This window comes from Topomyia yanbarensis, chromosome 3 (genome assembly GCF_030247195.1).
Source record: "Topomyia yanbarensis strain Yona2022 chromosome 3, ASM3024719v1, whole genome shotgun sequence".
NCBI classification, from domain to species: Eukaryota; Metazoa; Arthropoda; class Insecta; order Diptera; family Culicidae; genus Topomyia; species Topomyia yanbarensis.
The window spans coordinates 216,145,819-216,173,761 of NC_080672.1; the positions used below are offsets into that span (position 1 = coordinate 216,145,819).

General features: G+C 49.9%; 1 protein-coding gene across 1 annotated transcript in view; it reads left to right on the plus strand.

Moving 5' to 3' along the window:
* Positions 1-692: 692 nt before the first annotated feature.
* The window catches only part of LOC131687655 (uncharacterized), a 90,376-nt gene continuing 63,125 nt past the window's right edge, over positions 693-27,943 (plus strand). The window contains exons 1-3 of the mRNA XM_058971750.1: positions 693-926; positions 1,022-1,228; positions 2,570-3,349. Of these exons, the coding sequence (XP_058827733.1) occupies positions 693-926; positions 1,022-1,228; positions 2,570-3,349 (1,221 nt within the window). The remainder of the gene's footprint in view (positions 927-1,021; positions 1,229-2,569; positions 3,350-27,943) is intronic.

A 27,943-nucleotide genomic window follows, 5' to 3' on the forward strand; every position in this document is an offset into this window, starting at 1 on the left:
TCGCCATTGCAGACCAACGTTGTTGTATGAGACAGTCGCACTGGGCACGGCCATTGCCTTTTGGAGTTTGGATCAAAAGAATCGACAGATTTCGGATTTAGAGCCTATATGACAGGCTCACAAGGTGAGTACCTGTCCAAAATATCCAAAATCTTTTTCTTTTCTTCCGGATCTTTCTTTTTCGGCTTTATATCGCAACGATCGTCGGAGAATCGGTGACCATGGAAATATAAGGCAATTTCGGAATCATACGACCCGGGAATCAGTCTTCGGGAGAATCTGGTGGTTGGAATTAGTTGACGGAGAACACGGACGTTCCCTGCGTTCTGAAGTCCTGAAAACTGTACTGGAGAGTCAGTCTCTTTATATACCTGCTAATTTTGTACAAAGCATTTTTAGACAGGTACCAGGTGAGTACCTGTCCAAAATACATCTATTTTGTTGGAAGGTGCTTCTCTTGTGCTGTTTTTTTACAGTGAAGTTAGTGGAGCTTGGCGCTGGTTGTCAATTTCATTGCTCGAGCTTTGCAAATGCTAGAAGGGTTGGACGTAGCCGTAGACATCGCTGGTTTTTTTGTGTTTGTTCGTAGATAGGGCGGAGAGTGAATTTTTCGCAGTATATTCAAATTACAAGGCCCTATAGATAGGCTCACCAGCCGCTTTCAATCGACTGCTATGGGAAAGAAACTAAAAATGAAGATCCACACGCGAGATGGCATCATGGACTTTCTTCTACGCACGGAGAGGTTTTTGAAGAGCAGCGAGCAGCTGGACGAGGACCAGATCAAGTTCCGTTTAGAGAAATTGGAGGTTAAATGGAGCGAGTTCGAGGAGGTGCAGTCGGAGATCGAAGGCTGCGAGGAATATGAGAGTAATGTGGACGAACATCGAAACGTAAGGGCTGACTTTGAGGAGAGATACTTTGCGGTAAGGGCAGGGTTGGTGAAAAAGTTGCCTCGATCTACAGGGCAGGTTTCAGCACAGAATTCCAGCGATTGCCTTGACCCGACTCTATCGAGCAGGCAATTAAACTGCGGAATGAAGTCCAATCGCTAATGGCTGCAGGCGGGTTCCAGTTAAGAAAGTGGTGCTCGAATCGACGAGAAGTTTTGAAAGATCTACCACCGGAGGTACTAGAGGAAACGGCTACGCTACACTTCGAGATGGAGCATAGAGTGAAGACGCTAGGGGTTACATGGGAACCAGAACGAGACGAGTTCTGCATCGACGTACAATTAGTTCAATACGATGGGCATTGGACGAAACGGAAAATATTTTCGACGATCGCAAAGCTTTATGACCCACTAGGACTCGTGTCTCCTGTAGTAACATGGGCCAAAATACGACTCCAGCATCTATGGCTTGTATCTATCAGCTGGGATGATCCAGTACCGCAGGAAATTGAGGCGCGATGGCTGGATTTCTACAAACAATTACATCTACTACAGGGCTTCAAGGTGCCCCGCCATATATTTTTGGCCAGTTCGTCAACGGTCCAGTTTCATGTTTTTTGCGATGCATCGGAGGTCGGATACGGGGCGTGCATATATGCTCGGTCAACCAGCAAGGAAGGTCAAGTCAAGGTTGAATTAATTGCTTCGAAATCCCGCGTAGCGCCACTGAAACGACTATCGTTACCTCGGCTGGAACTGTGTGCTGCACTCTTGGGGTCAAGACTTTACTCTAAAATATCCGCAGCGTTGAGAATGGAAGGAAATTCATGCTGGTTTTGGTCTGATTCGATGGTGACTTTGCATTGGATTTGCGCGCCACCCAATACATGGCAAACGTTCATCGGAAACCGCACTTCGGAGATCCAGCTTCTTGCACACGGCCATAGCTGGCATCACGTCAAGGGTTCCGAAAATCCTGCAGATCTCGTCTCTCGCGGTATGCTACCGGATGAATTCATCCACAATAATAACTGGCGGTGCGGCCCGCAATGGCTTATAGACGACGATGATTGGCCCCGAAACTCTATACTAGTCACCCCTCCTGAAGATGTACTAGAGCGGAGAAAAACGGTAGCATTAGTGCAAAATGTTCTGACACCGGACCCCCTATTCGAACGGTTCTCATCCTTTTGGCGATTGGTCCGTGTTACCGCATACATACTACGGTTTGTCAATTGTTGTCGAACAAAAAATACCCGTATATATCAACCATTCCTCTCCACGAAGGAGTTAGACGAAGCAAAGGAAGCATTGGCTAAAGGGGTGCAGCAGAAGGAGTTCGTGCAGGAATTAAAAGAGTTGAAACAAAAAAATTCAGTACCACGTCAGTCATCACTAAAACTGCTGCGACCATTTCTTGACAAAAAGGGGATAATTCGTATTCAAAATTCTAACGAGAATTATCATACCAAGCATCCCATAGCTTTACCAAGCAAACACCCACTTTCTCGCCTCATCGCGGTGCATTTTCACACCCAAAATCTTCACTCTGGTCCTCGGATGACGTTGTCCGCAATTCGTCAACAGTTCTGGCCTGTGAGAGGAAGAGATCTTGTCAACATAGTTTGTCGTAACTGTCATGCTTGCTTCCGATACCACCCTGTCCCTTTAAACCAGCCTCAAGGCCGATTGCCTAAGGCCCGTATAGTTCCCAGTCGCCCGTTTGCTACAACTGGTGTAGACTACTGTGGCCCGGTATATTTAAAACCCACCCACCGACGGGCTGCCTCCCGAAAGGCATTCATCGCCGTATTTGTTTGTTTCGCCACAAAAGCAGTCCATCTCGAGCTGGTGTGCGATCTATCCACGGATGCCTTCATAGCCGCCCTTCGCCGCTTCATCGCCCGACGGGGAATGCCCGCAGAAATACATTCCGATAACGGGACAAACTTCCAGGGAGCAAAAAACAAAATCGCAGGATTATACAACATTTTCAGTAATCAACGGAATCAGGAACTAATCGTCAATGAATGCAGTCGCAGTGGAATAGATTGGCGTTTCATTCCCCCAAAAGCGCCGAATTTTGGAGGACTCTGGGAAGCAGCAGTAAAAACGGCAAAACACTCACTCCTGAAAACAATCGGTGGCACTCAGCTATCGTTCGAGGATTTCGCTACTGTCCTCACCCAGATCGAGGGAAATATGAACACCCGCCCGCTTACTCCGCTCTCCGAGGATCCACTGGAATTGGATGTTTTGACGCCAGGTCATTTTCTCATCGGCTCATCGCTGGCCTGCTTACCAGATCCGGATTATACCAACATACCAGTGAACCGTTTACATCACTACCAACTTTTGCAGAACCTTGTACAAAATCACTGGAATAGATGGAGGAAGGAATATCTCACCGAACTTAATAATCAACGGAAAACGACTACATCACCTGTTGACATCCAGGTAAGACAAATCGTCCTGCTTTTGGATGAAACTAAACCATCGACATCATGGCCGCTTGCCAGAGTTGAAAAAATTTCGCCAGGAGAGGATAACGTCGTTCGTGTAGTAACAATCAGAACTAAAAGCGGTGTATATACACGTCCAGCATGCAAAATATGTCCTCTTCCGTTCAACCGAGAAATCAGCAGTGCCGCAGAGTCAACGAGTACCACGACGTGCATTTAAAATAAGCAAAACAAACATTCGTTATTTTTCTTGTAAACTAGTGCTTGTATTTAGAAAATGAAATGTAAATTTGAAAAAGCACAAATTTAGGTGGCCGGCAATGTTTACGATTAGTGTAAAATTAGGCAGAGACGATAACTGTCATGCACACAAGCAGATGGCAATCCACATCAAATATGTAGGTAGGCTGAAGTTCAAGTTAGCTCTTGCATGCAAGATTATCTAGGGCCGTACACTTGTAGGAGAAATAGTTGCCATATACATTGCTGTTATCGTCATTCTCTTGCCTTCATTGCGCTAGTTCGGTCACCGGTTAAGCTATAAAATATCCAATTTAGATTAAGTGCGATATATACATTAAAGTTAGAATAAACCGAAGACGTTCTTAGTTATAAATAAACGGAGTAGTGAAATAAATGGTGTGTACTTACCCGCTGAAATTGCTCTATCGTCGTCGGTTATATCTGGGAGAAAGAAACGCCAAAGAGGAATTGGATGGAACCAAAATACCAGCTGTTCATCAATAGGGAGACCCCACGGATTAAGTCCCAAAATAATTTCGGTGGAACTCTTCGGTAAGGTCACAACAGACCCTAAGTTCGAAAAAGGCCCCCAAGTTCGAAAAAGGACCCCAACTTCGAAAAAGAACCCAAGCCCGAAAAAGGACCAGAAGTCAGAAAAGGGACCACAAGACTACAAGCCTAAAAGTGGACCCCAAGCCTGAAAAAGGACCCCAAGCTCAACAGAGAACCCCAAGCCCGAAAAAGGACCCCAAGCACGAAAAAGGATCCCAAACCCAAAAAGGACCCCAAGCCCGAAAAAGTGGCCCAAGCCAGAAAAAGGACCCCAAGCACGAAAAAGGACCCCAAGCCCGAAAAAAGAATACAAGCCCGAAAAAGGACCCCGAGCCCGAAAAGGGCCCCCAAGCCCAAAAAAGTACTTCAAGTCCGAAAGAGGATCCCAAGCCTGAAAAAGAACCCCAAGATCAGCAAAGAACCCCAGGCCCGAAAAAGGACCCCAAGCACGAAAAAGGATCCCAAACATAAAAAGGACCCCAAGCCCGAAAAAGGGGCCCAAGCCCGAAAAAGGACACCAACCCTGAAAAAGCACCCCAAGCCCAAAAAGGACGACAAACCCAAAAAAGCACCCCAAGCCTGAAAAAGTCCACAAGCCCGAAAGAGGACCCCAAGCATGGAAAAGCACCGATACCGAAAAATGACTACAAGCCCGAAAAAGATCCCAAGCCCGAAAAAGACCACAAGCCCGAAAAAGGATCCCAAGCCTAAAAAAGCGCCTCAAGCCCGAAAAATGACGGTAAGCATTGAAAAGGACCCCAAGTTCGAAAAAGGACCACAAGTTCGAAAAAGGACCCCAAGCCTGAAAAAGGACCCCAAGCCCAAAAAAAAACCGCAAGGCTGAAAAGGACCCCAAGCACGAAAAAGGACCCCAAGCCCGAAAAAGGACCCCAAGCCCGAAAAATGACCACTAACCCGAAAATGACCACAAGCCCCCAAAAGGGCCCCAAGCCAGAAAAAGCACCCCAAGCCCGAAAAAGGACGACAATCCCAAAAAGGACCCCAAATTCGTAAAAGGACCCCAAGCCCGAAAAACACGACAAGCCCATAAAAGGACCCCAAGCAAGAAAAGGACCCCTAGCCCGAAAAAGGACCCCAAGACCGAAAAAGGACCCTAAGCCTGAAAAAGGACCTCAAGCCCGAAAAAGACCACAAGCCCGCAAAAGGGCCCCAAGCATGAAAAGCAACCCAAGCCTGAAAAAAGACCCTAAGCCCGAAAAAGGACCCCAAGCCCGAAAAGGATCCCCAGCCCAAAAAGTACCTCAAGTCCGAAAAAGGACCCCAAGCCCAGAAAGAACCCAAGCTCGAAAATCACCCCAAGCTCGAAAAACACCCCAAGCCCACAAAAGGACCCCAAGTTCGAAAAAGGACCCCAAGCCCGAAAAAGGACCCCAAGCCCGAAAAGTAGCCCAAGCCCGAAAAAGGATCCCAAGCCCGAAATAGAACCCAGTCTCGAAAATCACCCCAAGTTCGAAAAACACCCCAAGCCCACAAAAGGACCCCAAGTTCGAAAAAGGACCCCAAGCCAGAAAAGGGACCACAGACCAAAAAGGACCCCAAGCCCGAAAAAGGACCCCAAACCCGAAAAAGGACCCCAAGCCCGAAATAGAACCCAGTCTCGAAAATCACCCCAAGTTCGAAAAACACCCCAAGCCCACAAAAGGACCCCAAGTTCGAAAAAAAAAACCCCAAGCCCGAAAAGGGACCCCAGCCCAAAAAGGACCCCAAGCCCGAAAAAACCTCAAGTCCGCAAAAGGGCCCCAAGCCTAAAACAGTACCCCAAGCCCGATAAAGGACGACAAGCCTAAAAACGGACCCGAAGCCCAAAAAAGACATTAAGCCCGAAGAAGGATCCCAAGTTCGAAAAAGGTCCCCAAGCCCGAAAAGGCACCCCAAGCCCGAAAAAGGACCCCAAGCAAGGAAAAGGATCGCTAGCCCGAAAAAGGATTCCAAGCCCGAAAAAGGACCCCAAGCCCGAAAAAGGACCCGTAACCCGAAAAAAACCCAAGCCCGAGAAAGGACCCCAACCCCGAAAAAGGACCCTCTAGCATGAAAAGAACTTTAAGTTCGAAATAGACCCCAAGATCAAAAAACGACCCCAAACCCGAAAAACGACCCCAAGCCCGAAAAAGGACCCTAAGTTCGATAAAGACCCCAAGATCGAAAAAAGGTCCCCAAGCCCGAAAAAGACCCCAAGCTCGAAAAACACCCCAAGACCGAAAAAGACCTCAAGCCCAAAAAAGGGTCCCAAGTTCGAAAAAGGACCCCAAGCCCGAAAAACACCACAAGCCCAAAAAAGGACCCCAAGCATTAAAAGGACCCCTAGCCCGAAAAAGGACCCCAAGACCGAAAAAGGACCCTAAGCCTGAAAAAGGACCCCAAGCCCGAAAAAGACCACAAGTCCGCAAAAGGGCCCCAAGCCTGAAAAAGCAACCCAAGCCTGAAAAAGACCCTAAGCCCGAAAAAGGACGCCAATCCCAAAAAAGGACCCCATCCAGAAAAGGGACCCCAGCTTAAAGAGAACCCCAAGCCCGAAAAAGGACCCCAAACCCGAAAAAGTACCTCAAGTCCGAAAAAGGACCCCAAGCCCAAAAAGAACACAAGCTCGAAAATAACCCCAAGTTCGAAAAACACCCCAAGCCCACAAAAGGACCCCAAGCCCGAAAAAGGACAATTTTAAAAAAGGACCCCAATCCCGAAAAGGGACCCTAGCTCAAAAAGAATCCCAAGCCCGAAAAAGGACCCCAAACCCGAAAAAGTACCTCAAGTCCGAAAAAGGACCCCAAGCCCGAAAAAGAGCCCATGCTCGAAAATCACCCCAAGCTCTAAAAACACCCCAAGTCCACAAAAGGACCCCAAGTTCGAAAAGGACCCCAAGCCCGAAAAAGAACCCCAAGCCCGAAAAAGTACCACAAGCCCGAAAAAGGGTCCCAAGCCCGAAAAAGCATCCCAAGCCCGAAAAAGGATCCCAAGCCCGAAAAAGGACCCCAAGCCCGAAAAAGACTCCAAGACCGAAAAAGGACCCCAAGCCCGAAAGGGGACCCCAAGCCCGAAAAGGACCCCAAGCCCGAACAGGGACCCCAAGCCCGAAAAACTACTTCAAGCCCGAAAGAGAATCCTAAGCCAGAAAAAGGACCCCAAGCCCGAAAAAGGACCCCAACCCCGAAAAAAGACCCCAAGCATGAAAAGGATCACAAGTTCGAAAAAGACACCAAGATCGAAAATAGACCCCAAGCCCGAAAAAGAACCCCAAGCCCGAAAAGGACCCAAAGCCCGAAAAAGACCCCAAGATCGAAAAAACACCACAAGCCAAAAAAGGACCCCAAGCATGAAAAGGACCCCTAGCCCGAAAAAGACCCCAGGACCGAAAAAGGACCCCAAGCCTGAAAAAGGTCCCCAAGCCCGAAAAAGACCACAAGCCAACCCTGAAAAAGCACCCCAAGCCTGAAAAAGTACCCCAAGCCCGAAAAATGACGACACTCCCAAAAAAGGACCCCAAGCCCGAAAAGGGACCCCAAGCCCAAAAAGGACCCAAGCTCGAAAATCACCCCAAGCTCGAAAACACCCCAAGCCCACGAAAGGACCCCAAGTTCGAAAAAGGACCCCAAGCCCGAAAAAGTACTTCAAGCCCGAAAAAGCATCCCTAGCCCGAAAAAGGACCCCAAGCCCGAAAAAGGACCCCTAACCCGAAAAAGGACCCCAACTTCGAAAAAGAACCCAAGCCCGAAAAGGATAATAAGTCCGAAAAGGGACCACAAGACTACAAGCCTAAAAGTGGACCACAAGCCTGAAAAAGGACCCCAAGCCCAACAAAGAACCCCAAGCACAAAAAAGGATCCCAAACCCAAAAAAGACCCCAAGCCCGAAAAAGGACCCCAAGCCCGAAAAACACCACAAGCCCAAAAAAACCCCTAGCAAGAAAAGGACCCCTAGCCCGAAAAAGACCCCAGGACCGAAAAGGGACCTTTAGCCTGAAAAAGGACCCTAAGCCCGAAAAAGACCACAAGCCAACCCTGAAAAAGCACCCCAAGCCTGAAAAGGACCCCAAGCCCGAAAAAGGACGACAATCCCAAAAAAGGACCCCAAGCCCGAAAAGGAACCCCAGCCCAAAAAGGACCCCAAGCCCGAAAAAGGACCCCAAACCCGAAAAAGTACCTCAAGTCCGAAAAAGAACCCCAAGCTCGAAAAAGGACCCCAAGCCCGAAAAAGACCACAAGTCCTCAAAAGGGCCCCAAGCCTAAAAAAGCACCGATAAAGGACGACAAGCCCAAAAAAGGATCCGAGGCCCAAGAAAGACCCCAAGCCCGAAGAAGGACCCCAAGTTCGATAAAGGTCCCCAAGCCCGAAAAAGGACCGCAAGCCCGATAAAGATTCCAAGCCAGAAAAAAGACCCCAAGCCCGTAAAAGGATCCCAAGCCCGAAAAAGGACCCCAACCCCGAAAAAGGACCCCAAGGATGAAAAGTACTTTAAGTGCGAAATAGACCCCAAGATCGAAAAACGACCCCAAACCCGAAAAACGACCCTAAGCCCGAAAAAGGACCCTACGTTCGATAAAGACCCTAAGATCGAAAAAGGTCCCCAAGCTCGAAAATGACCCCAAGTTCGAAAAAGAACCCAAGCCTGAAAACAGATCCCAAGCCCGAAAGAGACCACAAAACTACAAGCTTGAAAGAGGACCCCAAGCCCGAAAAAGGATCCCAAGCCCTAAAACGGACCCCAAGCCCGAAAGAAAACCTAAGCCCGCAAAAGACCACGAGCCCGGAAAAGGAAACCAAGCCTGTAAAAGCACCCCAAACACGAAGAAGGACGACAAGCCCGAAAAAGGATCCCAAACCCGAAAAAGATCACATGCCCGAAAAAACTCCCCAAGCCACAAAAAGGACCCCAAGTTCGAAAAAGGCCCCCAAGTTCGAAAAAGGACCCCAACTTCGAAAAAGAACCCAAGCCCGAAAAAGGACCAGAAGTCAGAAAAGGGACCACAAGACTACAAGCCTAAAAGTGGACCCCAAGCCTGAAAAAGGACCCCAAGCTCAACAGAGAACCCCAAGCCCGAAAAAGGACCCCAAGCACGAAAAAGGATCCCAAACCCAAAAAGGACCCCAAGCCCGAAAAAGTGGCCCAAGCCAGAAAAAGGACCCCAAGCACGAAAAAGGACCCCAAGCCCGAAAAAAGAATACAAGCCCGAAAAAGGACCCCGAGCCCGAAAAGGGCCCCCAAGCCCAAAAAAGTACTTCAAGTCCGAAAGAGGATCCCAAGCCTGAAAAAGAACCCCAAGATCAGCAAAGAACCCCAGGCCCGAAAAAGGACCCCAAGCACGAAAAAGGATCCCAAACATAAAAAGGACCCCAAGCCCGAAAAAGGGGCCCAAGCCCGAAAAAGGACACCAACCCTGAAAAAGCACCCCAAGCCCAAAAAGGACGACAAACCCAAAAAAGCACCCCAAGCCTGAAAAAGTCCACAAGCCCGAAAGAGGACCCCAAGCATGAAAAAGCACCGATACCGAAAAATGACTACAAGCCCGAAAAAGATCCCAAGCCCGAAAAAGACCACAAGCCCGAAAAAGGATCCCAAGCCTAAAAAAGCGCCTCAAGCCCGAAAAATGACGGTAAGCATTGAAAAGGACCCCAAGTTCGAAAAAGGACCACAAGTTCGAAAAAGGACCCCAAGCCTGAAAAAGGACCCCAAGCCCAAAAAAGAACCGCAAGGCTGAAAAGGACCCCAAGCACGAAAAAGGACCTCAAGCCCGAAAAAGGACCCCAAGCCCGAAAAATGACCACTAACCCGAAAATGACCACAAGCCCCCAAAAGGGCCCCAAGCCAGAAAAAGCACCCCAAGCCCGAAAAAGGACGACAATCCCAAAAAGGACCCCAAATTCGTAAAAGGACCCCAAGCCCGAAAAACACGACAAGCCCATAAAAGGACCCCAAGCAAGAAAAGGACCCCTAGCCCGAAAAAGGACCCCAAGACCGAAAAAGGACCCTAAGCCTGAAAAAGGACCTCAAGCCCGAAAAAGACCACAAGCCCGCAAAAGGGCCCCAAGCATGAAAAGCAACCCAAGCCTGAAAAAGGACCCTAAGCCCGAAAAAGGACCCCAAGCCCGAAAAGGAACCCCAGCCCAAAAAGTACCTTAAGTCCGAAAAAGGACCCCAAGCCCAGAAAGAACCCAAGCTCGAAAATCACCCCAAGCTCGAAAAACACCCCAAGCCCACAAAAGGACCCCAAGTTCGAAAAAGGACCCCAACCCCGAAAAAGGACCCCAAGCCCGAAAAGTAGCCCAAGCCCGAAAAAGGGTCCCAAGCCCGAAATAGAACCCAGTCTCGAAAATCACCCCAAGTTCGAAAAACACCCCAAGCCCACAAAAGGACCCCAAGTTGGAAAAAGGACCCCAAGCCAGAAAAGGGACCCCAGACCAAAAAGAACCCCAAGCCCGAAAAAGGACCCCAAACCCGAAAAAGGACCCCAAGCCCGAAATAGAACCCAGTCTCGAAAATCACCCCAAGCTCGAAAAACACCCCAAGCCCACAAAAGGACCCCAAGTTCGAAAAAGGACCCCAAGCCCGAAAATGGACCCCAGCCCAAAAAGGACCCCAAGCCCGAAAAAACCTCAAGTCCGCAAAAGGGCCCCAAGCCTAAAACAGTACCCCAAGCCCGATAAAGGACGACAAGCCTAAAAACGGACCCGAAGCCCAAAAAAGACATTAAGCCCGAAGAAGGATCCCAAGTTCGAAAAAGGTCCCCAAGCCCGAAAAGGCACCCCAAGCCCGAAAAAGGACCCCAAGCAAGGAAAAGGATCGCTAGCCCGAAAAAGGATTCCAAGCCCGAAAAAGGACCCCAAGCCCGAAAAAGGACCCGTAACCCGAAAAAAACCCAAGCCCGAGAAAGGACCCCAACCCCGAAAAAGGACCCTCTAGCATGAAAAGAACTTTAAGTTCGAAATAGACCCCAAGATCAAAAAACGACCCCAAACCCGAAAAACGACTCCAAGCCCGAAAAAGGACCCTAAGTTCGATAAAGACCCCAAGATCGAAAAAAGGTCCCCAAGCCCGAAAAAGACCCCAAGCTCGAAAAACACCCCAAGACCGAAAAAGACCTCAAGCCCAAAAAAGGGTCCCAAGTTCGAAAAAGGACCCCAAGCCCGAAAAACACCACAAGCCCAAAAAAGGACCCCAAGCATTAAAAGGACCCCTAGCCCGAAAAAGGACCCCAAGACCGAAAAAGGACCCTAAGCCTGAAAAAGGACCCCAAGCCCGAAAAAGACCACAAGTCCGCAAAAGGGCCCCAAGCCTGAAAAAGCAACCCAAGCCAGAAAAAGACCCTAAGCCCGAAAAAGGACGACAATCCCAAAAAAGACCCCATCCAGAAAAGGGACCCCAGCTTAAATAGAACCCCAAGCCCGAAAAAGAACCCCAAACCCGAAAAAGTACCTCAAGTCCGAAAAAGGACCCCAAGCCCAAAAAGAACCCAAGCTCGAAAATAACCCCAAGTTCGAAAAACACCCCAAGCCCACAAAAGGACCCCAAGTTCGAAAAAGGACCCCAATCCCGAAAAGGGACCCCAGACCAAAAAGGACCCCAAGCCCGAAAAAGGACCCCAAACCCGAAAAAGGACCCCAAGCCCGAAATAGAACCCAGTCTCGAAAATCACCCCAAGTTCGAAAAACACCCCAAGCCCACAAAAGGACCCCAAGTTCGAAAAAGGACCCCAAGCCCGAAAAGGGACCCCAGCCCAAAAAGGACCCCAAGCCCGAAAAAACCTCAAGTCCGCAAAAGGGCCCCAAGCCTAAAACAGTACCCCAAGCCCGATAAAGGACGACAAGCCTAAAAACGGACCCGAAGCCCAAAAAAGACATTAAGCCCGAAGAAGGATCCCAAGTTCGAAAAAGGTCCCCAAGCCCGAAAAGGCACCCCAAGCCCGAAAAAGGACCCCAAGCGAGGAAAAGGATCGCTAGCCCGAAAAAGGATTCCAAGCCCGAAAAAGGACCCCAAGCCCGAAAAAGGACCCGTAACCCGAAAAAAACCCAAGCCCGAGAAAGGACCCCAACCCCGAAAAAGGACCCTCTAGCATGAAAAGAACTTTAAGTTCGAAATAGACCCCAAGATCAAAAAACGACCCCAAACCCGAAAAACGACCCCAAGCCCGAAAAAGGACCCTAAGTTCGATAAAGACCCCAAGATCGAAAAAAGGTCCCCAAGCCCGAAAAAGACCCCAAGCTCGAAAAACACCCCAAGACCGAAAAAGACCTCAAGCCCAAAAAAGGGTCCCAAGTTCGAAAAAGGACCCCAAGCCCGAAAAACACCACAAGCCCAAAAAAGGACCCCAAGCATTAAAAGGACCCCTAGCCCGAAAAAGGACCCCAAGACCGAAAAAGGACCCTAAGCCTGAAAAAGGACCCCAAGCCCGAAAAAGACCACAAGTCCGCAAAAGGGCCCCAAGCCTGAAAAAGCAACCCAAGCCTGAAAAAGACCCTAAGCCCGAAAAAGGACGACAATCCCAAAAAAGGACCCCATCCAGAAAAGGGACCCCAGCTTAAATAGAACCCCAAGCCCGAAAAAGGACCCCAAACCCGAAAAAGTACCTCAAGTCCGAAAAAGGACCCCAAGCCCAAAAAGAACCCAAGCTCGAAAATCACCCCAAGCTCGAAAAACACCCCAAGCCCACAAAAAGACCGCAAGTTCGAAAAAGAACCCCAAGCCCGAAAAGGACCCCAAGCCCGAAAGGTATACCAAGCCCGAAAAAGGGTCCCAAGCCCGAAAAAGCATCCCAAGCCCGAAAAAGACCACAAGTACGCAAAAGGGCCCCAAACCTTACAAAGTACCCCAAGTCCCAAAAAGCACCCCAAGCCCTCAAAAGGGCCCCAAGCCCGAAAAAGCACCCCAAGCCTGAAAAAGGACCCCAACCCCGAAAAAGGACCCCAAGGATGAAAAGTACTTTAAGTGCGAAATAGACCCCAAGATCGAAAAACGACCCCAAACCCGAAAAACGACCCCAAGCCCGAAAAAGGACCCTACGTTCGATAAAGACCCCAAGTTCGAAAAAGAACCCAAGCCTGAAAACAGATCCCAAGCCCGAAAGAGTCCACAAAACTACAAGCTTGAAAGAGGACCCTAAGCCCGAAAAAGGATCCCAAGCCCTAAAACGGACCCCAAGCCCGAAAGAAAACCTAAGCCCGCAAAAGACCACGAGCCCGGAAAAGGAAACCAAGCCTGTAAAAGCACCCCAAACACGAAGAAGGACGACAAGCCCGAAAAAGGATCTCAAACCCGAAAAAGACCACATGCCCGAAAAAACTCCCCAAGCCAGAAAAAGGGCCCCAAGTTCGAAAAAGGCCCCCAAGTTCGAAAAAGGACCCCAACTTCGAAAAAGAACCCAAGCCCGAAAAAGGACCATAAGTCAGAAAGGGACCACAAGACTACAAGCCTAAAAGTGGACCCCAAGCCTGAAAAAGGACCCCAAGCTCAACAGAGAACCCCAAGCCCGAAAAAGGACCCCAAGCATGAAAAAGGATCCCAAACCCAAAAAGGACCCCAAGCCCGAAAAAGTGGCCCAAGCCAGAAAAAGGACCCCAAGCACGAAAAAGGACCCCAAGCCCGAAAAAAGAATACAAGCCCGAAAAAAGACCCCGAGCCCGAAAAGGGCCCCCAAGCCAAAAAAAGTACTTCAAGTCCGAAAGAGGATCCCAAGCCTGAAAAGCGACCCCAAGCCCAGCAAAGAACCCCAAGCCCGAAAAAGGACCCCAAGCACGAAAAAGGATCCCAAACATAAAAAGGACCCCAAGCCCGAAAAAGGGGCCCAAGCCCGAAAAAGGACACCAACCCTGAAAAAGCACCCCGAGCCCAAAAAGGACGACAAACCCAAAAAAGCACCCCAAGCCTGAAAAAGTCCACAAGCCCGAAAGAGGACCCCAAGCATGAAAATGCACCGATCCCGAAAAATGACTACAAGCCCGAAAAAGTCCACAAGCCCGAAAGAGGACCCCAAGCATGAAAAAGCACCGATCCCGAAAAATCACTACAAGCCCGAAAAAGACCCCAAGCCCGAAAAAGACCACAAGCCCGAAAAAGGATCCCAAGCCTAAAAAAGCGCCTCTAGCCCGAAAAATGACGGTAAGCATTGAAAAGGACCCCAAGTTCGAAAAAGGACCACAAGTTCGAAAAAGGACCCCAAGCCTGAAAAAGGACCCCAAGCCCAAAAAAACCGCAAGCCCGAAAAGGACCCCAAGCACGAAGAAGGACCCCAAGCCCGAAAAAGGACCCCAAGCCCGAAAAATGACCACTAACCCGAAAATGACCACAAGCCCCCAAAAGGTCCCCAAGCCTGAAAAAGCACCCCAAGCCCGAAAAAGGACGACAATCCCAAAAAGGACCCCAAATTCGTAAAAGGACCCCAAGCCCGAAAAACACGACAAGCCCATAAAAGGACCCCAAGCAAGAAAAGGACCCCTAGACCGAAAAAGGACCCCAAGACCGAAAAAGGACCCTAAGCCTGAAAAAGGACCTCAAGCCCGAAAAAGACCACAAGCCCGCAAAAGGGCCCCAAGCCCGCAAAGGAACCCCAGCCCAAAAAGGACCCCAAGCCCGAAAAAGGACCCCAAACCCGAAAAAGTACCTCAAGTCCGAAAAAGGACCCCAAGCCCAGAAAGAACCCAAGCTCGAAAATCACCCCAAGTTCGAAAAACACCCCAAGCCCACAAAAGGACCCCAAGTACGAAAAAGGACCCCAAGCCCGAAAAGGGACCCCAGACCAAAAAGGACCCCAAGCCCGAAAAAGGACCCCAAGCCCGAAATAGAACCCAGCCTCGAAAATCACCCCAAGTTCGAAAAACACCCCAAGCCCACAAAAGGACCCCAAGTTCGAAAAAGGACCCCAAGCCCGAAAAGGGACCCCAGCCCAAAAAGGACCCCAAGCCCGAAAAAGGACCCCAAGCCCGAAAAAGTACCCCAAGCCCGTAAAAGGATCCCAAGCCCCAAAAAGGACCCCAAGCCCGAAAAAACCTCAAGTCCGCAAAAGGGCCCCAAGCCTAAAACAGTACCCCAAGCCCGATAAAGGACGACAAGCCTAAAAACGGACCCGAAGCCCAAAAAAGACATTAAGCCCGAAGAAGGATCCCAAGTTCGAAAAAGGTCCCCAAGCCCGAAGAAGGACCCCAAGCCCGAAAAAGGACCCCAAGCCCGAAAAAGGACCCCAAGCCAGGAAAAGGATCGCTAGCCCGAAAAAGGATCCCAAGCCCGAAAAAGGACCCGTAACCCGAAAAAAACCCAAGCCCGAGAAAGGACCCCAACCCCGAAAAAGGACCCTCTAGCATGAAAAGAACTTTAAGTTCGAAATAGACCCCAAGATCAAAAAACAACCCCAAACCCGAAAAACGACCCTAAGCCCGAGAAAGGACCCTAAGTTCGATAAAGACCCCAAGATCGAAAAAGGTCCCCAAGCCTGAAAAAGAGCACAAGCTCGAAAAACACCCCAAGACCGAAAAAGACCTCAAGCCAAAAAAAGGGTCCCAAGTTTTAAAAAGGACCCCAAGCCCGAAAAACACCACAAGCCCAAAAAAGGACCCCAAGCATTAAAAGGACCCCTAGCCCGAAAAAGGACCCCAAGACCGAAAAAGGACCCTAAGCCTGAAAAAGGACCCCAAGCCCGAAAAAGACCACAAGTCCGCAAAAGGGCCCCAAGCCTGAAAAAGCAACCCAAGCCTGAAAAAGGACCCTAAGCCCGAAAAAGGACGACAATCCCAAAAAAGGACCCCATCCAGAAAAGGGACCCCAGCTTAAATAGAACCCCAATCCCGGAAAAGGACCCCAAACCCGAAAAAGTACCTCAAGTCCGAAAAAGGACCCCAAGCCCAAAAAGAACCCAAGCTCGAAAATCACCCCAAGCTCGAAAAAGAACCCCAAGCCCACAAAAGGACCCCAAGTTCGAAAAAGAACCCCAAGCCCGAAAAGGACCCCAAGCCCGAAAAAGACCACAAGTCCGCAAAAGGGCCCCAAGCCTGAAAAAGCAACCCAAGCCTGAAAAAGGACCCTAAGCCCGAAAAAGGACGACAATCCCAAAAAAGGACCCCATCCAGAAAAGGGACCCCAGCTTAAATAGAACCCCAATCCCGGAAAAGGACCCCAAACCCGAAAAAGTACCTCAAGTCCGAAAAAGGACCCCAAGCCCAAAAAGAACCCAAGCTCGAAAATCACCCCAAGCTCGAAAAAGAACCCCAAGCCCACAAAAGGACCCCAAGTTCGAAAAAGAACCCCAAGCCCGAAAAGGACCCCAAGCCCGAAAAAGGGTCCCAAGCCCGAAAAAGCATCCCAAGCCCGAAAAAGACCACAAGTCCGCAAAAGGGCCCCAAACTTTACAAAGTATCCCAAGCCCGAAAAAGCACCCCAAGCCCTCAAAAGGGCCCCAAGCCTGAAGAAGCACCCCAAGCCTGAAAAAGGACCCCAATCCCGAAAAAGGACGACAATCCCAAAAAAGGACCCCAAGCCCGAAAAGGGACTTCAGCTCAATAAGGACCCCAAGCCCGAAAAAGGACCCCAAACCCGAAAAAGTACCTCAAGTCCGAAAAAGGACCCCAAGTTCGAAAAGAACCCAAGCTCGAAAAACACCCCAAGCCCACAAAAGGACCCCAAGTTCGAAAAAGGGCTCCAAGACCGAAAAAGGACTCCAAGCCCGAAAAAGGGTCCCAAGCCCGAAAAAGGGTCCCAAGCTCGAAAAAGGATCCCTAGCCCGAAAAAGCCTGAAAAAGCACCCCAAGAACGAAAAAGGACGCTAAGTTCGATAAAGACCCCAAGATCGAAAAAGATCCCAAGCTCGAAAAACACCCCAAGACAGTAAAAGACCTCATGCCCAAAAAAGGACCCCAAGTTCGAAAAAGGACCCCAAGCCCGAAAGAGGACCCCAAGTTCGAAAAAGAACCCAAGCCTGAAAAAAGATCCCAAGCCCGAAAAAGACCACAAAACTACAAGCTTGAAAGAGGACCCCAAGCCTGAAAAAGGATCCCAAGCCCTAAAACGGACCCCAAGCCTGAAAGAAAACCTACGCCCGCAAAAGACCACGAGCCCGGAAAAGGAACCCAAGCCTGAAAAAACACCCCAAACCCGAAAAAGGACGACAAACCCGAAAAAGACCACATGCCCGAAAAAATTCCCCAAGCCAGAAAAAGGACCCCAACTTCAAAAAAGAACCCAAGCCCGAAAAAGGACCATAAGCCAGAAAACTGACCACAAGACTACAAGCCTAATAGTGGACGCCAAGCCTGAAAACGGACCCCAATCTCAACAGAGAACCCCAAGCCCGAAGAAGGACCCCAAGCACGAAAAAGGATCCCAAACCCAAAAAGGACCCCAACCCCGAGAAAAGGGGCCTAACCAGCAAAAGGATCCCGAGCACGAAAAAGGACCCCTAGCCCGAAAATGGAATACAAGTTCGAAAACGAACCCCAAGCCCGAGAAGGGAATCCAAGTACAAAAAAGTACTTCAAGTCCGAAAGAGGATCCCAAGCCTGAAAAAGGACCCCAAGCGCAACAAAGAACCCCAAGCCCGAAAAAGGACCCCAAGCACGAAAAAGGATCCCAATCCCAAAAAGGGCCCCAAGCCCGAAAAATGACTACAAGCTCGAAAAACACCCCAAGCCCGAAAATGACCACAAGCCCGAAAAAGGGGCCCAAGCCAGAAAATGGACCCCGAGCACGTAAAAGGACCCCAAACCCGAAAATAGACCCCAAGCCCGAAAAAGAACCCCAAGCCCGAAAAGGACCCAAAGCCTGAAAAAGACCCCAAGATCGAAAAAGGACCCCAAGGCCGGAAAAGGGCCCCAAGCCCGAAAAACACCACAAGCCAACCCTGAAAAAGCACCCCAAGCCTGAAAAAGGATCCCAAGCCCGAAAAAGGACGAAAATCCCAAAAAAGGACCCAAAGCCCGAAAACGGACCCCAGCCCAAAAGGGACTCCAAGCCCGAAAAAGGACCCCAAACCCGAAAAAGTACCTCAAGTCCGAATAAGGACCCCAAGCACCAAAAAGAACCCAAGCTCGAAAATCACCCCAAGCTCGAAAAACACCCCAAGCCCACAAAAGGACCCCAAGTTCGAAAAAGAACCCCAAGCCCGAAAAAGGATCCCAAGCCCGAAAAGTAGCCCAAGCCTAAAAAAGCATCCCAAGCCCGAAAAAGGACCCCAAGCCCGAAAAAGACCACAAGTCCGCATAAGGGCCCCAAGCATAAAAAAGCACCCCAAGCCTGATAAAGGACGACAAGCCCAAAAAAGGATCCGAGGCCCAAACAAGACCCCAAGCCCGAAGAAGGACCCCAAGTTCGAAAAAGGTCCCTAAGCCCGAAAAAGGACCGCAAGCCCGATAAAGGACCCCAACCAAGAAAAAGGACCCCAAGCCCGAATAAGGATCCTAAGCCCGAAAAAGGACTCCAAGCCCGAAAAAGGACCCCTAACTCGAAAAAATAACCAAGCTCGAGAAAGGACCCCAACCCCGAAAAAGGAGCCCAAGGATGAAAAGTACTTTAAGTTCGAAATAGACCCCAAGATCGAAAAACGACCCCAAACCCAAAAAACGACCCCAAGCCCGAAAAAGGACCCTAAGTTCGATAAAGACCCCAAGATCGAAAAAGGTCCCCAAGCTCGCAAAAGACACCAAGTTCGAAAAACAACCCAAGCCTGAAAAAAGATCCCAAGCCCGAAAAGGACCACAAAACTACAAGCTTGAAAGAGGACCCCAAGCCCGAAAAAGATCAGAAGCCCTAAAACGGACCCCAAGCCCGAAAGAAAACATAAGTCGTCAAAAGACAACGAGCCCGGAAAAGGAATCCAAGCCTGAAAAAGCACCCCAAACACAAAAAAGGACGACAAGCCCGAAAAAGGACCCCAAGCCCGAAAAAGACCACATACCCGAAAAAGGTCCCCAAGCCAGAAAAATGACCCCAAGTTCGAAAAAGGACCCCAACTTCGAAAAAGAACCCAAGCCCGAAAAAGGACCATAAGTCAGATAAGGGACCACAAGACTACAAGCCTAAAAGTGGACCCCAAACTCAACAGAGGACCCCAAGCCCGAAAAAAGACCCCAAGCACGAAAAAGGCTCCCAAACCCAAAAAGGACCCCAAGCCCGAAAAAGTGGCCCAAGCCAGAAAAAGGACTTCGAGCACGAAAAAGGACCCCAAACCCGAAAATGGAATACAAGCCCGAAAAAGGACCCCAAGCCCGAAAAGGGACCCCAAGCCCAAAAAAGTACTTCAAGTCCGAAAGAGGATCCCAAGCCTGAAAAAGGACCCCAAGCCCAACAAAGAACCCCAAGCCCGAAAAAGGACCCCAAGCACGAAAAAGGATCCCAAACCCAAAAAGGACCCCAAGCCCGAAAAAGGGGCCCAAGCCCGAAAAAGCCTGAAAAAGCAACCCAAGCCCAGAAATGGACGACAAGCCCAAAAAAGCACCCCAAGCCTGGAAAAAACCCCAAGCCCGAAAAAGGACCCCAAGTTCGAAAAAGACCCCAAGCCCAAAAAAGGAGCTCAAGCCCGAAAAAGTCCACAAGCCCAAAAGAGGACCCAAAGCCTGAAAAAGCACCGAGCCCGGAAAAATACTACAAGCCCGAAAAAGGACCCCAAGTTCCAAAAAGGACCCCAGGCCCGAAAAAGGATCCCAAGACCGAAAATGGACCCCAAGCCTGAAAAAGGACCCCAAGCCCGAAAAAGACCACAAGCCCGAAAAAGGGCCCCAAGCCTGAAAAAGAAACTCAAGCCTGAAAAAGGACCCTAAACCCGAAAAAGGACGACAATCCCAAAATGGACCCCTAGCCCGAAAAGAAACCCCAGCCCAAAAAGGACCCCAAGCCCGAAAAAGGACCCCAAACCCGAAAAAGTACCTCAAGTCCGAAAAAGGACCCAAGCCCAAAAAGACCCCAAGCTCGAAAAACACCCCAAGACCGAAAAAGACCTCAAGCCCACAAAAGGACCCCAAGTTTGAAAAAGGACCCCAAGCCCGAAAAACACCACAAGCCCAAAAAAGGACCCCAAGCATGAAAAGGACCACTAGCCCGAAAATGGACCCCAAGACCGAAAAAGGACCCTAAGCCTGAAAAGGACCCCAAACCCGAAAAACACCACAAGCCAACCCTGAAAAAGCAACCCAAGCCTGAAAAAGAATCCTAAGCCCGGAAAAGGATGACAATCCCAAAAAAGAACCCCAAGCCAGAAAAGGGACCCCAGCCCAAAAAGGACCCCAAGCCCGAATAAGGATCCTAAGCCCGAAAAAGGACTCCAAGCCCGAAAAAGGACCCCTAACTCGAAAAAAAACCAAGCCCGAGAAAGGACCCCAACCCCGAAAAAGGAGCCCAAGGATGAAAAGTACTTTAAGTTCGAAATAGACCCCAAGATCGAAAAACGACCCCAAACCCGAAAAACGACCCCAAGCCCGAAAAAGGACCCTAAGTTCGATAAAGACCCCAAGATCGAAAAAGGTCCCCAAGCTCGCAAAAGACCCCAAGTTCGAAAAACAACCCAAGCCTGAAAAAAGATCCCAAGCCCGAAAAGGACCACAAAACTACAAGCTTGAGAGAGGACCCCAAGCCCGAAAAAGATCAGAAGCCCTAAAACGGACCCCAAGCCCGAAAGAAAACCTAAGTCGTCAAAAGAAAACGAGCCCGGAAAAGGAATCCAAGCCTGAAAAAGCACCCCAAACACAAAAAAGGACGACAAGCCCGAAAAAGGACCCCAAGCCCGAAAAAGACCACATGCCCGAAAAAGGTCCCCAAGCCAGAAAAATGACCCCAAGTTCGAAAAAGGACCCCAACTTCGAAAAAGAACCCAAGCCCGAAAAAGGACCATAAGTCAGATAAGGGACCACAAGACTACAAGCCTAAAAGTGGACCCCAAACTCAACAGAGGACCCCAAGCCCGAAAAAGTGGCCCAAGCCAGAAAAAGGACTTCGAGCACGAAAAAGGACCCCAAACCCGAAAATGGAATACAAGCCCGAAAAAGGACCCCAAGCCCGAAAAGGGACCCCAAGCCCAAAAAAGTACTTCAAGTCCGAAAGAGGATCCCAAGCCTGAAAAAGGACCCCAAGCCCAACAAAGAACCCCAAGCCCGAAAAAGGACCCCAAGCACGAAAAAGGATCCCAAACCCAAAAAGGACCCCAAGCCCGAGAAAGGGGCCCAAGCCCGAAAAAGCCTGAAAAAGCAACCCAAGCCCAGAAATGGACAACAAGCCCAAAAAAGCACCCCAAGCCTGGAAAAAACCCCAAGCCCGAAAAAGGACCCCAAGTTCGAAAAAGACCCCAAGCCCAAAAAAGGAGCTCAAGCCCGAAAAAGTCCACAAGCCCGAAAGAGGACCCAAAGCCTGAAAAAGCACCGAGCCCGGAAAAAGACTACAAGCCCGAAAAAGGAACCCAAGTTCCAAAAAGGACCCCAGGCCCGAAAAAGGATCCCAAGACCGAAAATGGACCCCAAGCCTGAAAAAGGACCCCAAGCCCGAAAAAGACCACAAGCCCGAAAAAGGGCCCCAAGCCTGAAAAAGAAACTCAAGCCTGAAAAAGGACCCTAAGCCCGAAAAAGGACGACAATCCCAAAATGGACCCCTAGCCCGAAAAAAAACCCCAGCCCAAAAAGGACCCCAAGCCCGAAAAAGGACCCCAAACCCGAAAAAGTACCTCAAGTCCGAAAAAGGACCCAAGCCCAAAAAGACCCCAAGCTCGAAAAACACCCCAAGACCGAAAAAGACCTCAAGCCCACAAAAGGACCCCAAGTTTGAAAAAGGACCCCAAGCCCGAAAAACACCACAAGCCCAAAAAAGGACCCCAAGCATGAAAAGGACCCCTAGCCCGAAAATGGACCCCAAGACCGAAAAAGGACCCTAAGCCTGAAAAGGACCCCAAACCCGAAAAACACCACAAGCCAACCCTGAAAAAGCAACCCAAGCCTGAAAAAGAATCCTATGCCCGGAAAATGATGACAATCCCAAAAAAGAACCCCAAGCCAGAAAAGGGACCCCATCCCAAAAAGGACCCCAAGCCCGAAAAAGGACCCCAAACCCGAAAAGGTACCTCAAATCCGAAAAAGGACCCCAAGCCCAAAAATAACCCAAGCTCGAAAATCACCCCAATCTCGAAAAACACCCCAAGCCCACAAAAGGACCCCAAGTTCGAAAAAGAACCCCAAGCCCGAAAAGGACCCCAAGGGCGAAAAGTAGCCCAAGCCCGAAAAAGGGTCCCAAGCCCGAAAAAGCATCCCAAGCCCGAAAAAGACCACAAGTCCGCAAAAGGGCCCCAAACCTTACAAAGTACCCCAAGCCCGAAAAAGACCACAAGCCCTCAAAAGGGCCCCAAGCCTGAAGAAGCACCCCTAGCCTGAAAAAGGACCCCAAGCCCGAAAAAGGACGACAATCCCAAAAAAGGACTCCAAGCCCGAAAAGGGACCCCAGCCCAAAAAGGACCCCAAGCCCGAAAAAGGATCCCAAGCCCGAAAAAGGACCCCAAGCCTGAAAAAGGACCTTCTAGCATGAAAAGGACTTTAAGTTCGAAATAGACCTCAAGATCGAAAAACGACCCCAAACCCGAAAAACGACCCCAAGCCCGAAAAAGGACCCTAAGTTCGATAAAGACCCCAAGATCGAAAAAGGTCCCCAAGCCCGAAAAAGACCCCAAGCTCGAAAAACACCCCAAGACCGAAAAAGACATCAAGCCCAGAAAAGGACCCCAAGTTCGAAAAAGAACCCCAAGCCGGAAAGAGGACCCCAAGTTCGAAAAACAACCCAAGCCTGAAAAAAGATCCCAAGCCCGAAAAAGACCACAAAACTACAAGCTTGAAAGTGGACCCCAAGCCCGAAAAAGGATCCCAAGCCCTAAAACGGACCCCAAGCCCGAAAGAAAACCTAAGCCCGCAAAAGACCACGAGACCGGAAAAGGAACCCAAGCCTGAAAAAGCACCCCAAACCCGAAAAAAGACGACAAGCCCGAAAAAGGACCCCAAGCCCGAAAAAGACCACATGCCCGAAAAAGGACCCCAAACCCGAAAAAGTACCTCAAGTCCGAAAAAGGACCCCAAGCCCAAAAAGAACCCAAGCTCGAAAATCAACCCAAGCTCGACAAAAACCCCAAGCCCACAAAAGGACCCCGAAAAAGCATCCCAAGCCCGAAAACGACCACAAGTCCGCAAAAGGGCCCTAAACCTTACAAAGTACCCCAAGCCCGATAAAGACCACAAGCCCTCAAAAGGGCCCCAAGCCTGAAAAAGAAACTCAAGCCTGAAAAAGGACCCCAAGCCCGAAAAAGGACGACAATCCCAAAAAAGGACTCCAAGCCCGAAAAGGGACCCCAGCCCAAAAAGGACCCCAAGCCCGAAAAAGGACCCCAAACCCGAAAAAGGACCCCAAGCCCGAAAAAACCACAAGTTCGCAAAAGCACCCCAAGCCCGATAAAGGACGACAAGCCTAAAAAAGGACCCGAAGCCCAAAAAGACCCCAAGCTCGAAGAAGGACCCCAAGTTCGAAAAAGGTCCCCAAGCCCGAAAAAGGACCCCAAGCCCGAAAAAGGACCCCAAGCCAGAAAAAGGACCCCAAGCCCGAAAAAGGATCCTAAGCCCGAAAAAGGACCCCAAGCCCGAAAAAGGACCCCAAGCCCGAAAAATCCACAAGTCCGCAAAAGCACCCCAAGCCCGATAAAGGACGACAAGCCTAAAAAAGGACCCGAAGCCCAAAAACGACCCCAAGCCCGAAGAAGGACCCCAAGTTCGAAAAAGGTCCCCAAGCCCGAAAAAGGACCCCAAGCCCGAAAAAGGACCCCAAGCCAGAAAAAGGACCCCAAGCCTGAAAAAGGATCCGAAGCCCGAAAAAGGACCCCAAGCCCGAAAAAGGACCCGTAACCCGAAAAAACCCAAGCCCGAGAAAGGACCCCAACCCCGAAAAAGGACCCCAAGCCCGAAAAAACCACAAGTTCGCAAAAGCACCCCAAGCCCGATAAAGGACGACAAGCCTAAAAAAGGACCCGAAGCCCAAAAAGACCCCAAGCCCGAAGAAGGACCCCAAGGTCGAAAAAGGTCTCCAAGCCCGAAAAAGGACCCCAAGCCCGAAAAAGGACCCCAAGCCAGAAAAAGGACCCCAAGCCCGAAAAAGGATCCCAAGCCCGAAAAAGGACCCCAAGCCCGAAAAAGGACCCCAAGCTGGAAAAAAACACAAGTCCGCAAAAGCACCCCAAGCCCGATAAAGGACGACAAGCCTAAAAAGGACCCGAAGCCCAAAAACGACCCCAAGCCCGAAGAAGCACCTCAAGTTCGAAAAAGGTCCCCAAGCCTGAAAAAGGACCCCAAGCCCGAAAAAGGACCCCAAGCCAGAAAAAAGACCCCAAGCTTGAAAAAGGATCCCAAGCCCGAACAAGGACCCCAAGCCCGATAAAGGACCCGTAACCCAAAAAAAACCCAAGCCCGAGAAAGTACCCCAACCCCGAAAAAGGACCCTCTAGCATGAAAAGGACTTTAAGTTCGAAATAGACCCCACGATCGAAAAACGACCCCAAACTTGAAAAACGACCCCAAGCCCGAAAAAGGACCCTAAGTTCGATAAAGACTCCAAGATCGAAAAAGGTCCCCAAGCCCGAAAAAGACCCCAATCTCGAAAAACACCCCAAGACTGAAAAAAACCTCAAGCCCAAAAAGTAACCCCAAGTTCGAAAAAGGACCCCAAGCCCGAAAGAGGACCCCAAGTTCGAAAAAGAACCCAAGCCTGAAAAAAGATCCCAAGCCCGAAAAAGACCACAAAACTACAAGCTTGAAAGAGGACCCCAAGCCCGAAAAAGTATCCCAAGCCCTAAAACGGACCCCAAGCCCGAAAGAAAACCTAAGCCCGCAAAAGACCACGAGCCCGGAAAAGGAACCCAAGCCTGAAAAAGCACCCCAAACCCGAAAAAGGACGACAAGCCCGAAAAAAACCACATGCCCGAAAAAGGACCCCAAACCCGAAAAAGTACCTCAAGTCCGAAAAAGGACCCCAAGCCCAAAAAGAACCCAAGCTCGGAAATCACCCCAAGCTCGAAAAATACCCCAAGCCCACAAAAGGACCCCAAGTTCGAAAAAGGACCCCAAGCCCGAAAAAGCATCCCAAGCCCGAAAAAGACCACAAGTCCGCAAAAGGGCCCCAAACCTTACAAAGTACCCCAAGCCCGAAAAAGACCACAAGCCCTCAAAAGGGCCCCAAGCCTGAAAAAGCACCCCAAGCCTGAAAAAGGACCCCAAGCCCGAAAAAGGACGACAATCCCAAAAAAGGACTCCAAGCCCGAAAAGGGACCCCAGCCCAAAAAGGACCCCAAGCCCGAAAAAGGACCCCAAACCCGAAAAAGGACCCCAAGCCCGAAAAAGAACCCAAACTCGAAAATCACCCCAAAGCTCGAAAAACACCCCAAGCCCACAAAAGGACCCCAAGTTCGAAAAAGGACCCCAAGCCAAAAAAAAGGACCCCTAGCCCGAAAAAGTACCCCAAGCCCGAAAAAGGGTCCTAGGCCCGACAAAGCATCCCAAGCCCCAAAAAGGACCCCAAGCCCGAAAAAGGACCCCAAGCCCGATAAAAGACGACAAGCCTAAAAAAGGACCCGAAGCCCAAAAAAGACCCCAAGCCCGAAGAAGGACCCCAAGATCGAAAAAGTTCCCAAGCCCGAAAAAGACCCCAAGCTCGAAAAACACCCCAAGACCGAAAAAGACCACATGCCCGAAAAAAAACCCCAAACCCGAAAAAGTACCTTAAGTCCGAAAAAGGACCCCAAGCCCAAAAAGAACCCAAGCTCGAAAATCAACCCAAGCTCGAAAAACACCCCCAGCCCACAAAAGGACCCCGAAAAAGCATCCCAAGCCCGAAAAAGACCACAAGTCCGCAAAAGGGCCCCAAAACTTACAAAGTACCCCAAGCCCGAAAAAGATCACAAGCCCTCAAAAGGGCCCCAAGCCTGAAAAAGCACCCCAAGCCTGAAAAAGCACCCCAAACCCGAAAAAGGACCCCAAGCCCGAAAAAGGACCCCAAGCCCGAAAAAGACCACATTCCCGAAAAAAGACCCCAAACCCGAAAAAGTACCTCAAGTCCGAAAAAGGACCCCAAGCCCAAAAAGAACCCAAGCTCGAAAATCACCCCAAGCTCGAAAAATACCCCAAGCCCACAAAAGGACCCCAATTTCGAAAAAGGACCCCAAGCCAGAAAAAGGACCCCAAGCCCGAAAAAACCACAAGTCTGCAAAAGCACCCTAAGCCCGATAAAAGACGACAAGCCTAAAAAAGGACCCGAAGCCCAAAAAAGACCCCAAGCCCGAAGAAGGACCCCAAGTTCGAAAAAGGTCTTCAAGCCCGCAAAAGGACCCCAAGCCCGAAAAAGGACCCCAAGCCCGAAAAAGGACCCGTAACCCGAAAAAAACCCAAGCCCGAGAAAGGACCCCAACCCCGAAAAAGGACCCTCTAGCATGAAAAGGACTTTAAGTTCGAAATAGACCCCAAGATCGAAAAACGACCCCAAACTCGAAAAACGACCCCAATTCCGAAAAAGGACCCTAAGTTCGATAAAGACCCCAAGATCGAAAAAGGTCCCCAAGCCCGAAAAAGACCCCAAGCTCGAAAAACACCCCAAGATCGAAAAAGACCTCAAGCCCAAAAAAGGACCCCAAGTTCGAAAAAGGACCCCAAGCCCGAAAGAGGGCCCCAAGTTCGAAAAAGAACCCAAGCCTGAAAAAAGATCCCAAGCCCGAAAAAGACCACAAAACTACAAGCTTGAAAGAGAACCCCAAGCCCGAAAAAGTATCCCAAGCCCTAAAACGGACCCCAAGCCCGAAAGAAAACCTAAGCCCGCAAAAGACCACAAGCCCGGAAAAGGAACCCAAGCCTGAAAAAGCACCCCAAACCCGAAAAAGGACGACAAGCCCGAAAAAGGACCCCAAGCCCGAAAAAGACCACATGCCCGAAAAAGGACCCCAAACCCGAAAAAGTACCCTCAAGTCCGAAAAAGGACCCCAAGCCCAAAAAGAACCCAAGCTCGAAAATCACCCCAAGCTCGAAAAATACCCCAAGCCCACAAAAGGACCCCAAGTTCTAAAAAGGACCCTAAGCCCGAAAAAGGACCCCAAGCCCGAAAAGTTGCCCAAGCCCGAAAAAGCATCCCAAGCCCGAAAAAGACCACAAGTCCGCAAAAGGGCCCCAAACCTTACAAAGTACCCCAAGCCCGAAAAAGAACACAAGCCCGACGACGGACGACAATCCCAAAAAAGGACTCCAAGCCCGAAAAGTGACCCCAGCCCCAAAAAGGACCCCAAGCCAGAAAAAGGACCCCAAACACGAAAAAGGACCCCAAGCCCAAAAAAGTACTCCAAGCCCGAAAAAGGGTCCCAGGCCCGACAAAGCATCCCAAGCCCTAAAAAGGACCCCAAACCCAAAAAAGGACCCCAAGCCCGAAAAAGGACCCCAAGCCCGCAAAAGAACCCCAAGCCCGAAAAAACCACAAGTCTGCAAAAGGGCCCCAAGCCTAAAAAAGCAAGTTAGCACTGCATCGACATAAAACAGATATCATTCAATATCAAGGCCAAGTAAATAATCGAACAGTTTGGATAAACAGCCAAGACCACCCATCATCGATATCTGTTTTGCATCAGCATTATTAGGATCATAAAATAAACCATGCATCCGTCGTAGCAGATAAACAGTTCGTGAGAAGCGTCGCATAAAGATAATAGTTCGTGGGAAATGCAGCTTCTAAATAAACAGTTCCTGGAAGACCACCCGCATCGATAACCATTCATCAAGGACAGGAGTTCCCTATATAAGTTAATCTTAAAATGAATTGTAGTTA